The sequence below is a fragment of the Cebus imitator genome, unplaced genomic scaffold (genome assembly GCF_001604975.1).
Source record: "Cebus imitator isolate Cc_AM_T3 unplaced genomic scaffold, Cebus_imitator-1.0 Scaffold32, whole genome shotgun sequence".
NCBI classification, from domain to species: Eukaryota; Metazoa; Chordata; class Mammalia; order Primates; family Cebidae; genus Cebus; species Cebus imitator.
In genome coordinates, this window is record NW_016107347.1 from 4,852,135 (window position 1) to 4,865,790 (window position 13,656).

Consider the following 13,656-nt stretch of genomic DNA (forward strand, 5'->3'; position numbering starts at 1 on the left):
AACTAGACCCCTATCTCTCACCATACCTAAAAATCAAGTCAAAATGGATTAAATACTTAAATCTAAGGCCTCTAAAAGACAATATTGAGGAAACTTTCCTGGACATTGGACTGGGCAAAGATTTATTGAGTAAAACTCCACAAGTACAGGCAATCAAAGCAAAAATAAGCAAATCAGATCACATCAAGTTAAAAAGCTTCTGCACAGCAAAGGAAACAATCAACATAGTAAGGAGACAACCCACAGAACAGGAAAAATATTTGTAAACTATCCATCTGATAAGGGGTTAATAAGCACAATGCAGAAAGGGCTCAAACACTATGGGAATAAATCTAATAATCCAATTAAAACTGGGCAAAGATCTGAACAGGCATTCCTCAAAAGAAGACATACCAATGGCAAACAGGTATATGAAAAGGTGCTCAATATCATCATTCATCTGAGAAATGCAAATAAAAACTACAATGAGATATCGTCCTACCCCAGTTAAAATGGCTTTTATCCAAAAGTCAGGCAACAACAAATGCTGACAAAGATATGGAGAAAATGGAATTCTCATACACTGCTGGTACAAATGTAAATTTGTATAACCACTATGGAGAACAGTTTGGAGGTTCCTCAAAAAACTAAAAATAGGCTGTGTGTGGTGGCTCACACCTGTAATCCTAGCACTTGGGGAGGCCAAGGCAGGTGGATCCTCTGAGGTCAGGAGTTTGAGCCCAGCCTGACCAACAAAGCAAAAACCTGTCTCTACTAAAAATACAAAAATAAGCCAGGTATAGTGGTGCATGCCTGTAATCCCACCTACTTGGGAGGCTATACCTGGTTACTATAGCTGCAAGGCGGGAGAATCGCTTGAACCCAGGAGGCGGAAGTTGCAATGAGCTGAGATCATGCCATTGCAGTCTAGCCTGGGCAACAGAGCAAGATTCCATCTCAAAAAAAAAACTAAAAATAACCAGCTACTATATGATCCAGACATCCCACTGCCAAGTATATACCCAAAAGAAAAGACATACACATACCTAAGAGATGTCTGCACTCCCATGTTTACTTCAGCACAGTTCACAATAGACAAGATTTGGAAGCAACCCAAATGTCCATCAACAGAGGAATGGATAAAGAAAATGTGGCACATACACACCATGGAGTACTATTCAGCCATAAAAAAGAATGAGATCCTGTGATTTGCAACAGCATGAGTGGAACTAGAGGTCATTATGTTAAATGAAATAAGCTAGGCACAGAAAGGCAAAATTCACATGTTCTCACTTATTTGTGGACACTAAAAATTATAGCCATTGAACCATGGAGATAGAGAGTAGAAGGATGGTTATCAGAAGCTGGGAAGGGTAGGAGGGAGAAGTGGAGGGGGCATGTGGGGAAAGGGGAATGGTTAATGGGTATAAAAAATAGAATGAATAAGATCTAGCATTTGATAGCACAATAGGGTGATTATAGCCAATAATTTAATTGGACATTTAAAATAACTAAGATAGTATAATTGGATTGTTTGTAATACAAAGGATAAATGCTTGAGGTAATGGATACCTCATTCACTATGATATAATTATTTTACAATGTATGCTTGTATGAAAATATCCCATATACCCCAGAAATATACACACCTACAATGTACCCACAAAAATTAAAAATTAAAATAAACTATAGCCCAATAGCTCTCATGAATGTAGATGCAAAAAATCCTCAGATCAAAATGCTAGCAAATCAAATCCAGAAAAATAAAATGAAGATTATATACCATGACCAAGTAGGATTTCTCCCAAGAATGTAAAGTTGGTTTCACATCTGAAAATCAATTACTGTAATACATAATATTAATGAAATAAAGGACAAAACACACACGATCACCTCAATAGACATGGAAAAAGCATTTCACAAAACCTAACACCCTTTTATGGTAAAACAAAAGAAAACAAAGCAACCTTTAAACTAATTAGTAATAGAAGAAAACTTAGTATGATAAAGGACATCTAGAGATAAACTGAATTTCATCAAAATGAAAACCTTTGTGTTGCAAATGATACCAACTAGAAACTGAAAAAACAACCCAAAGAATGAGAGAAAATATGTGCAAATTGTGCATCATATAAAGAATATGTATCTGAAATAACTCTTAAAACTGAATAATTAAAAGATAAATTGCTAAATAATTTTTATTGATATATAATAGTTATACATATTTTGAAAGTACATGTGATATTTTGATATCTGTATCTGATACCTAATGATCAAAATCAGGATAATTAGGATATCTATCATCTCAAACATTTATCCAAAGTCTTTGATTCCATCAGGGTTTCAGAGACTCCCACTTGAGTCCCAAAGCTCCCAAAGTGAGATTTTTGACTGGATAGGTGCAGAATTCTTGTTGTTGTGAGGAGATATAAGTAGGTTACTTTCTATTCCCCATCTTGGTGATGACCCTGAAACAGTCTAATTAACCATTACACAAATTGAATTTATTTAAAAGTCCCTTTCAGAAATCTACAAGCCTAGACAGTTTCATTGGAGAAGTCTACCAAACAGAAAGAAAAATTAACACCAATTTTATACAATTCTTCCTGAAAACAGAAGCGAGGAAAACACTTGCAGACTCATGATTTATCATAACCAGACAAGACAGTATAAAGAAGAAAACTATAGACTAATATTTCTCATGAACTTAGATGTAAAATCCTCAACAAAATATTAGCTGTTTAAATCTAGCACATGCTCTTTTTCTCTCTCTCTTTCACTATCCATATATGTATGTCATAAACCAAATGGGATTTATTCTAGGGAGTAGCATTCAAAAATCAACCAAGGTAATCCACCATATCAACAAGCTAAAAAACAAAAATCATATGATAATATCAATCAATGCAGAAAAAGCATCTGATAAAATCCAATACCAATTCATGATTTTTAAAAACTCATTAAATTAGTATGGGGGATGACCTCAACTTGATTTTTTAAATATAGAAAAAATCTATAGCTAACATCATACTTATTGGTTAAAAAATTGAATGCTTCTCCCCCTACAATTAGCAGTACTGCAAGCATGTATGCTCTCACCACTTACTACTTAGTCTACCACATAGTACTGGAAGTTCTATTCACTCACTGCAATAAGTCAAACAAACAATCCCATCAAAAAGTGGGCAAAGGATATTGACAGACACTTCTCAAAAGAAGACATTTATGTGGCCAAAAACAGATGAAAAACAGCTCATCATCACTGGTCATTAGAGAAATGCAAATCAAAATCACATTGAGATACCATCTCACACCAGTTAGAATGGCAATTATTAAAAAGTGAGGAAACAACAGAAGCTGGAGAGGATGTGGAGAAATAGGAATGCTTTTTCCACTGTTGGTGGGAGTGTAAATTCATTCAACCATTGTGGAAGACAGTGTGACTCTTCCTCAAGGATCTAGAAAGGGAAATATCATTTGACTCAGCAGTCCTGTTACTGGATATATACCCAAAGGATTATAAATCATTCTACAATAAAGACACATGCACACAAATGTTTATTGCAGCGCTGTTCACAACAGCCAAGATCTGGAACAAACCCAAATGCCCATCAATGATAGACTGGATAAAGAAAATGTGGCACATAAATACCATGGAATACTATGCAGCCATAAAAAAGGATGAATTCATGTCCTTTGCAGGGACATGGATGAAGCTGGAAACCATCATTCTCAGCACACTAACACAAGAATAGAAACCAAACACCACATCTTCTCACCCATAAGTGGGAGTTGAACAATGAGAACATATTGACACAGGGAGGGGAACATCACACACCAGGGCCTGTGGAGGGGTGGGGGCCTAGGGGAGGGATATCATTAGGATAAATACCTAATGTAGATGATGAGTTGATGGGTACAGCAAACCACCATGCCACATGTATACCTATGTAACAAACCTGCACATTCTGCACATGTATCCCAGAACTTAGAGTTAAATAAATTAATTAAATAAATAAAATAATGAAGTTTTTACTAAAAGACACAGGCCAAAACGTTTGGGATCTAGGGCTAGGCAAAGAATTGTTAGACTTATGATCAAAAGCACAATCTATAAAAGGAAAAACTGAGAAATTAAAATTAAAATTTATCAATATAAAAAACTTTTGTTTGACAAAAAAAGTTAGAATAAAAAGCCAAGCTATAGACTAGGAGCATACATTGGCAAACCACACATCTGATGCTATGGTTTGAATGTTTACACCCTCCAAAACTGATGTTGAAATTTGGTTGTCACTGTGGTAGTGTTAGGAGGTAGGACATTTGGAAGGTGATAGGGCCATGAGGGCTCTGCCCTAATGGGTGGGAGTAATGCCATTATAAAAAAGCATGTTTGACTCTCTTTTTTCTCTTTGCTTTATTGCCTTCCACCATATGAAGACAGGGCATTTCTCCCTCTGAATGATGCCACAAAAGGACCCTCACCAGATGCTGGCACCTTGATCTTGAACTTCCCCTCCTCCAGAACTGTGAGGAAAAATACATTTCTCTTCTTTATAAATAATCCAGTCTCAAGTATTCTGTTATAGCAACACAAATGGACTAAGTCCTCTGACAGAGGACTAACAACTACATTATATAAAGAATTCTCAAAATTCAACAGGTAAAAACAAGTCTAATTAGAAAATGGATTAAAAATAAAAACACAGATACAAATCTCACCTTGAATTGTAGTCCCTATAATCCCCACATGGTGTGGGAATGTACCCAGTGGGAGGCAACTGAATCAGAAGGGTGGTTACCCCCATGCTGCTGTTCTCATGATAGTCAGTTCTCACAAGATCTGAAGGTTTTATAAGGGGCTTTTTCCCCTTTGCTTGGCACTCATTCTCCTTCCTGCCACCATGTGAAGGAAATGTTTGCTTCCCCTTCTGCCATAATTATAAGTTTCCTGAGGCCTCCCCAGCCCTGTGGAACTGTGAGACAATTAAACTTCTTTTGTTTATAAATTACCCAGTCTCAGGTATGTTTTTATTAGCAGCATGAGAATAGACTAATATACTGTTCAACAGCAGAAAAATGTAAATTAGAACCACAATGAATTATGACTACAAACCTACAAGAATAACTAAAATAAAAAATAGCAAGTTGCTGCTGGCAAGGTTGCAGAGAAACTGGATCATTTATACATTGCTTATGGGAGTGTAAAATGGTACCACCACTTTGGAAAATAGTTTGGCAGTTGTTTATGAAACTAATATGCAACTACCAAACAATTTAGTAATTGTATTCTTAGGTAGTTGTTTCAGAAAAATGAAAACAGGTTTACACCAAAACCTGTACACAGGTGTTCATAACAGCTTTATTTATAATAGCTCAAAACTAGAAACAACTAGTTACCCTTTTCTGGGTAAACTCTTAAACAAACTTTGGTGCGTCCATACCACAGAATACTACTTGGCAATAAAAACTAACAAAAAAATTGTTTACATTTTTCTATCTGCTTTCCAACTTTCTATGTACTCAGATTGGACTAACAACTTTGATAAATCTCCAAGAAACAAAGCCGATCACAAAAGGTTACATAGTCTATGAATCCAACTATATAACATTCTTAAAATGGCAAAATTACAGAAATGGAGAACACATTCGTAATCGCCAGGGGTGAGGTGAGGGAGGTGAATGTGACTATAAAACAGCAACTTGAGGAATCTTTGTGGAGATGGAACTGTTCTACACCTTAATTGTATCAATGTCAATATCCTGGTTGTGATATTGTACTGCAATCTATAAGATGTGACCCCAGGGGAAACTTAATAAAGGACACATGGAATCTCTCTATATTATTTCTAACAACTGCATGTGAATCCACAATCATCTCAAAATAAAAATCTTAATTAAAAGAAACTACACTGGCACCTACATCTTTCCTTCCTTCCCAAAATGTTTTTCATAGTCTGTTTTCTTTACCTTAGAACCTAAGCTCTTTCAAGAACTATTAAATATTTTGTAAAGAAATATCTAAAGTTTAATAACAATACTTCTGCAATTCTAATTTCAAATTATTTTTTCTGATAAATTCAAATATAATATGTATATTTTAGTTTAAAGTAACTAATAGGGCATTTTTTTCAAAGGTATTCTTTATCTTTCTTGGTATGTGTGAGTGTATGTGACTGTGGTTCTTTTTGTTTTTACTTTTCATAAAGGAGCCATACGAAGTGATAACATGCCCAAAATAGACAAAAGTTATTCTGGGATATAAGCACTAGAATTTCATCAATATTTTCCTTTATATTTGTATGTATTACTTACATTCTTATAATGTGTATAAAAGTCTAATTTAACATTATAATTTATATACATATGTATAATTAGCTTTCATCATTAGTCTACAGATTATAATTATACCTTCATTTTATGTCCTCATGTACATTCATAAACACTGACTATATTTTACAACATAAAGAAAATGCCAAAGAAATTTTCAAAAAATAACAATAGTATAGTCAATGCAATAAAAGTTGACATTTTTTAAACAGAAGAAGAACACCTAAAAGAATTATCTCTATAACTGTTAGTCCAATCTGAGTATATGGAAAGTTGGAAAGCAGATGGGCAAACAGTAAACTCTAAGACATGGGTTTATAGGCTATTATTACCCTTTTTGTACTTTTCTATATTCATATTTCATAAAATATAAACATGTGTTTTTATTTAACAATATAAATTTATGTATACAATAAATCCCTATATCAATGAGTTCAGACTATACTTTAGTAACAACCCCAAATTTTAGTGGATTACAAGAGAAGTTTATTTCTTAACCACATTACATGTCAATTATAGACTGGTTTCTACTCTACTCCTTGTCATCTGCAGGAATCTAGGCTGAAGAAGCAACTTCTATATCAGTCTCAAGGACAAAGAAAAAGAGAGGCTGGGAAGACCATGTGGTGTCTCTTAAAGCATCTTCTCAGAAATGCCACTTTTGCTCACATTCCATTGGGTAAAACAAAACATTTGGCCAAATCTGAAGTCAGCAAGGTAGAAATGTATAATTTTTCCTTTGGGAGGGACCCTAATAGAAAAGGGCAGCATACATTTTGAATAAAACAATCTATCACAAGGGTAAATTTTTTATGTATATCTATGTACAGGCATATTTGTGTGTGTACATATGTGCACATGTGTGTGTTTATATATTTTTTTCATAGTCAGAAAGAAACACAATATGATGCAAATGGAGGCTCTAAATTATTTTTGATACGCAAATAAAAATAAGCCCTTAAATTTGTTAATAAGGAGTTCAGTGTGACCAAAGTCGAGAAACTGGTTAGGCCAATAGCTAAATTGTAAGAGTTGAGATAAGAGCTGAAAAAACCAGACTAACACTTAAGAAAAGAAGAGAGGCAGTATAGCAGCTGAAGGAGTTTAATGGATGATAGAAATGAGACAGTATAGGAAAGGGATTCAGCCCTGGTAGACCAGAGATGATAATGAAGACCCCATGAGCCTCACATATCAAGGCATATTCTCTCCCCTACCTTTCCATCTCCCTTAATAAGCTGACCCAAGTCACATAGCAGAAGGAGGACCTCTCCTAACTTAGCTGACTAGGCTGAATTCCTAAAGAGCAAAAAAAGAAACTAACCGTTTATCTCTTTGAAGTGATATCTCCCAAGGTTACTAAAAGTGGGACTCTAGCATTCCTAATAAGAACCTGACCATCGGCCGGGCGCGGTGGCTCAAGCCTGTAATCCCAGCACTTTGGGAGGCCGAGGCGGGTGGATCACGAGGTCAAGAGATCGAGACCATCCTGGTCAACATGGTGAAACCCCGTCTCTACTAAAACTACAAAAAATTAGCTGGGCATGGTGGCACGTGCCTGTAATCCCAGCTACTCAGGAGGCTGAGGCAGGAGAATTGCCTGAACCCAGGAGGCGGAGGTTGCGGTGAGCCGAGATCGGGCCATTGCACTCCAGCCTGGGTAACAAGAGCGAAACTCCGTCTCAGAAAAGAAAAAAAAAAAAAAAAAAAAAAAAAAAAAAAAGAACCTGACCATCTTCCGAGTTTACTGAAGTGAGGTTCTGGCACTCCTGATAAGAAATGGAACAGATCCAGTCTGCTAAAGACAAGAAGGACTCCAACACTGACCTTTCACTAATGTTTTCCTCATTATAATCTCATCTTAATACTAAAATCTCCACCCAAGGCAGAGCTTATCCACCATTTTCTGATCATGCAATGTGTATCAGGGCATGATGCTCCATTACACAAGTGCAAAGAAAATTTTCCCTAAATATGGTTGTACATCATTCCATTTTTTGCCTCAGCTTCTAAAATGACAACAGCTGAGCCTCAGGGAGCTAGCACCAAGATCCCTTTCCCATAAACTGCGCCCTTGCTGACTGAGCCACAAGCCTATTAAACCTTGCCTGAGAAAAAAATGTCTATTTGGTTTGGTGTTAATTTATACTTACATGAGAGTCAAAGAACTTGGGATACAAGCTACAGTAACAGAAGTCTTATTAATGTTTATTGACTGAAGTAAAAATTAAAGATTGCTGAGGGTTTAATAGCATCAAAGAGTTAAACCATAGAATTCCTCTTCTACTGAAATTGTAGCATAAAAGTAAGCATGAATCTTATTGCAAATCACGGGAAAGCTATTTTGTTATTCCTTTAAAAGACGTTTATTGAAAATGTAAAAATTTTAAAACGCTGTATACTCAGATAAAGGTAAAACAAAGATAATTATGGCATAATTAGCCCTTGAAGAGCTTGCAATATAATAAGGGGCACAGAGTAAAATAACCATTTTAACATTAAAAACAAAGTGCTATGAGATTACACACATATATAGTAAGCCCACAACTAGAAGATGAAAGATCTGTGAAATTTTCCAAGATAGAGAAGGATTAAAGGAATTAAATCCAGGAAACAAAGTAAACAAAGTCTCAGAGGCTTGAAATTGAAAGTGTAAGAAACTGTAAATTAAATTAGAAAAAGCATTTAACTAGAAGATCTATCAAAGCTGTTCCAGAGTGATTAAGAGAACAGGTTTGAAGCCATGCAAAAATAGACCTAGATTTGAATTCTAGTCATTCTGCTCTCTTACTGTGTAATCTTGAATAAATAATGTAACCTCTGTAAAAATAAAGATAATAAAGTATTGCACATAACATTGCTGTAAAGATTAAATTAAATGTAAGCAGGGTACTCTAGTCATTCTGCTCTCTTACTATGTAATCCTGAATAAATAATGTAATCTCTGTAAAAATAAAGATAATAATAAAGTATTGCATATGACATTGCTGTAAAGATTAAATTAAATGTAAGTAGGGTACTAAACACAGTTCCTATCTCACAGAAAATAAAAAAAAAAAAAAAAAACTAGTATTTGTCATTTATAGTGTGAATCAATTCACTCTGTAAACTGCAAAACGCTATAGAGATAGCCTTTTTTCTGAAACATGATGAATACCTTCAAAAGAAACACATCTAAATATATGAGCATTTTAATATGAGATAATACTACTCAAATACAGTATAAAGTGTTCCTTTTCTTAAAAACACACATATTTACATGTGTTTTACATTTACATTAGGAAATATTCTAAATGTTTCTAGAAAAAAGCTTATGGGGAAAAACTATTTTCTTATCCCATTACTGAAATTTATCATATTATTTTATAATATGACATATTTCTAAAAATCCAAAGTTGCCCCTAAACCTTATAATCATTTTATCTGTAACGCCACAAAACCTACTTTTTCTTCTCTTTCTATTTCAAGTTGCTTCTTAACAGACAAAAGTTCATTTCTAAAATTGGATAGTTCAATCTCCTAAAGAAAAAGAAACATGAAGTTTTAAGAGCTTCCATGTATTTCTCAAGACAATGAAAATATAAACTAGTGCTCTGAGTAAATTCAACTTTGTAGAGAAATAAATTCACTCATAAAATATAGATACTTTTAAAGTCAACTAATATAAAGGCTGCTAGCTGAACATAGCTCAAGACCTCATTTAAACAAGTTTTTTAGGCTGGGCACAGTGGCTCATGCCTGTAATCCCAGCACTTTAGGAGGCAGAGGCAGGTGGATCACTCGAGGTCAGGAGTTCGAGACCAGCCTGGCCAATATGCTGAAACCCCATCCCTACTAAAAATATTAATATAAAAATTAGCTGGGTGTGGTGATGCACATCTATAGTCCCAGTTACTCAAGAGGCTGAGGCAGGAGGATCACTTGAAGCCGGGAGGTAGAGGTTGCAGTGAGCCATGATCGTGTTAGTGCACTCCAGCCTGGGCAACAAAGACAGGCTCTATCTCAAAAAAAAAGTGTTTTATAGTTTTCTTTAAAGAAAAATTTAACACAAAGTATATCTCTCCTTGTTCTCTCCCAATTTATCCTACTCTCCTCTCCCAATTTCAATCGAAGGTCCAAATTTGTTAATTGGAGTTTATAACATTTCACTTGGAAAAAAGTTTGTTCCACTATTTTGAAAATTAAATTAGAAAAAACATTTAAATAGAAGGGCTATAAGATCCCTTTCACATTTAAGACTCATTCTATAGATCAAAAATTAGTTTTACTTAGTATTATTCTTTACCACCACTCACTGCTAACATTAGGAAAACTGCCATTTTTTCTGTATCTCACCAAAGATGCTGTCAGTGATGTCTGCTCCTGTTCTTTGCTCTTGTAAAGTCCTAATTCTGAGTCTCTTTCTTCAATGATCTTATCATATTGGTGCTATATTAAACAAAGAAGACATTTTAGGCGTATTAAAACTGAATAGATTATAAAATTGGTATTCTAACATTTTATTTAATATTTAATTTAGTATTTAATTATTTAGTATTTAATTTTGCAGAAAAATGATGGTTATAAATTCAGTAATATATATGGGTATATGTATTTCTAATGATTCAATAATATTTTTTATTCAAACAACCTCAACAGTGAAACACTCAACAGTCTTGGAAATAACCTAAGAGCAGAAGATGATTCTTTTATTGGAAACATTGAATTTTAAGATTTAAAAATATGACAGAAACATCAAGACTTCTACAAAACTGACTGATTGCAAATCTGGGACAGGAAATATAAGCCTTAAACATTTTGTCATAACTCAAAGAAAGTTATCAGAGAAAATTAAAGTTAAGTCAAAAGAACTTGCCAGCCACCTTGAAGAGGCTCCTGCTGGCCAAACGTGGGAAAATGTGAGTTCTCAATAAGGACACATGCTGCACTGCATTGAAACATACCAAACTTGTTTAAATCCATGAGCTCACAATGTTATTTAAATTATGTTTTAAAATCCTCACTGGTTCCCTCATAATAATCTCTTATTCCAGCAGCTTTTTTTTTTTAATGAATGGGTAGGTATACCCTACTTCTTCCCCAAATCTTAAGAATGAGGCTTAGTTCCTTAACAGATGGATACTCTAAAACAACAATTAAAAATATAAGACACAAACAGATCAAACACTAAGCATTTTATCTATTTTGTCCTTTGATAAAAATTAATTTAGCCTATTATGTGTTAGATATACCTACAGAATACAAATACCAATGAAATATTTATCCTGGGCATGTACTTAAAAATATATAAGGTAGAAAGTGCTATAAGAGACTACTAGGAGAATCCAGAAAAAGAGTGATTACTTCCATTCATCACAGATAATAGAGATTTCCTCAAGGAAGTCACACACAGGCTCAAGTTTGCACGGTTAAGATCTGAACTTAGAGAAATGGGCATCAAAGGTATTCCAGCTACAGTCAGTCACTGTTGCATAGATAATAATCTTTTCTGACAAATAAGAATACTATCTTGATTTCACCATTTTTAACAGAAATATGGCTCCAATTAATAATTTTCATGATATAAGATGAAAAAAATTACCTTATGTTTTTCCATAAGTGCTACCATTTCAGCTATTTTATGTTGACATCGTATATCAATTTCTTTCTGTAATTTTACTGCTTCATCAGCTATTACTTTTGCTTTCTTAACCTATAAAATAAGCAAAAAAATTTCTTAAAATCAATGCACAAAAGACAAACTTAAGTGTTAATAGTATTCTACTTAAATAAAATGTTATTTAAGTGTTCTACTTAAATAAAATGCAAACTTCAAACACCAGGAAACTGGAAAAACAAGTAGAAAATGCACTGTTTGAGGTTTTTTCAGGGTGTTCTATAAAGTAAGATGACAGTATAACACTGTGGCAATCATTTCATCCTTTCAAAATAATTATATACTCAAACACTTAGAATAACAAGGATAGTTTTAGCTTCTATAAAAATAAACTGACCCTAATATAAATTTACTAAACCTTTTTTTAAACCATAGTTTAAAATTTAAGAATTTTTTACTTTTCTCTTAAAATTCTAATAAAAATATAGATTTTTAGTATAATAAATTCTGAAATTAAGTTTTTCCCACCTCGCCTAAAAGATTTTCTTCTGATATCTTTTTGTCATCAATTTCCTTCTGATAGCTGTCAGTCATTTCTTGAAATTTCTGTTTGGCACTTTCTAGTTCCAACTCTAATGTATTGACCTTTACGTAAAGAAAAATAGCATGAATATTAGTAAACGCTATGGATTGCTTGAAAATATTCCATATTCATTTTGTGGATTTATGAATTTTAAAAGATTTTTTAAGATTCCTTATACTTTCATATGATGAGATGTGTTTTATTTTCTCAAAATCTATCTTCTCCCCTAAAATATGTATTTAGTCTTGACAAGTAATATAAAATAAGCACCCATGCATTTATTTTTAATGAATTTCTCAACAATATTTACATTGGTTACTCTCAATGAGTTTAATATGCTTTATTAGTATGTCCATTTGACAGAAAACTCACGTGATTCAAAGAAAAGGTATATTCTTAATGAGATTAATTTTCTATAGAGAAGCAACAACTTCCATTTATATTATTTTCACATACTTTGTATAAATATTTACTGAGTTGTGTAGGTATAATTCATATATACAAATTATCAAGAGGGAAGGAAAGCCCTGAATTAGCACTCTTCATATTCACTGTTATCTTAGATTTTTACTGGAGAGGTGTTATATGGCAAGAATAGGAATTAGGAAGAGGGGTATGAGTAATATAATGATGAATCAGACTGTATTTTATATCCATAAGTCAATCACCAACTTTAAAATATAGACCATTACCAATATTGATAAAAACTGTTAAATGCCCCTCCTTCTTCATTAGTTTTCCCCTATCACCCTTTCAAGTATAACGGACATTCTCAATTTATATTCCCTTACTCTTCTTCATAGATTGCATAATTATGTATCCCTAAAGTATATTTCAAGATTTTTTGTTTTTGAACTTTATATAAATGTTTTCTTTTCTGGCTTGCTTTTCTCATTGAACAGTTACGTTTGAGATATTTATGTGTATAAATACAGTTCATTCATTTTCACTGCTGAGTAGTGTTCCATTGCGTGAATAAACACTGTTTATTTATGTATTCAATTGTTCAGGGCACTGGGTTGTCTCCATTTTGGGGTTGATACACACAATAATGCTATGAATGTTCTTATAAATAAACATCTCCTGGTTTACAAGAACGTAGAATTTCTCTATAGTATATACCTAGGATTGGAATTGTCGGGTCATAGGGCAGGTTACATATTCAACT

At 33.7% G+C, this 13,656-nt stretch overlaps 1 protein-coding gene across 1 annotated transcript in view; it reads right to left on the bottom strand.

Annotated features, from left to right (window-relative positions):
• The window catches only part of SYCP1 (synaptonemal complex protein 1), a 117,711-nt gene that overhangs the window by 25,785 nt on the left and 78,270 nt on the right, over window positions 1–13,656 (bottom strand). Inside the window, exons 24-27 of the mRNA XM_017524211.2 lie at window positions 12,434–12,550; window positions 11,891–12,001; window positions 10,645–10,737; window positions 9,754–9,828 (exon numbers count right to left, since the gene is read on the bottom strand). Coding sequence (XP_017379700.1) covers window positions 9,754–9,828; window positions 10,645–10,737; window positions 11,891–12,001; window positions 12,434–12,550 — 396 coding nt within the window. The remainder of the gene's footprint in view (window positions 1–9,753; window positions 9,829–10,644; window positions 10,738–11,890; window positions 12,002–12,433; window positions 12,551–13,656) is intronic.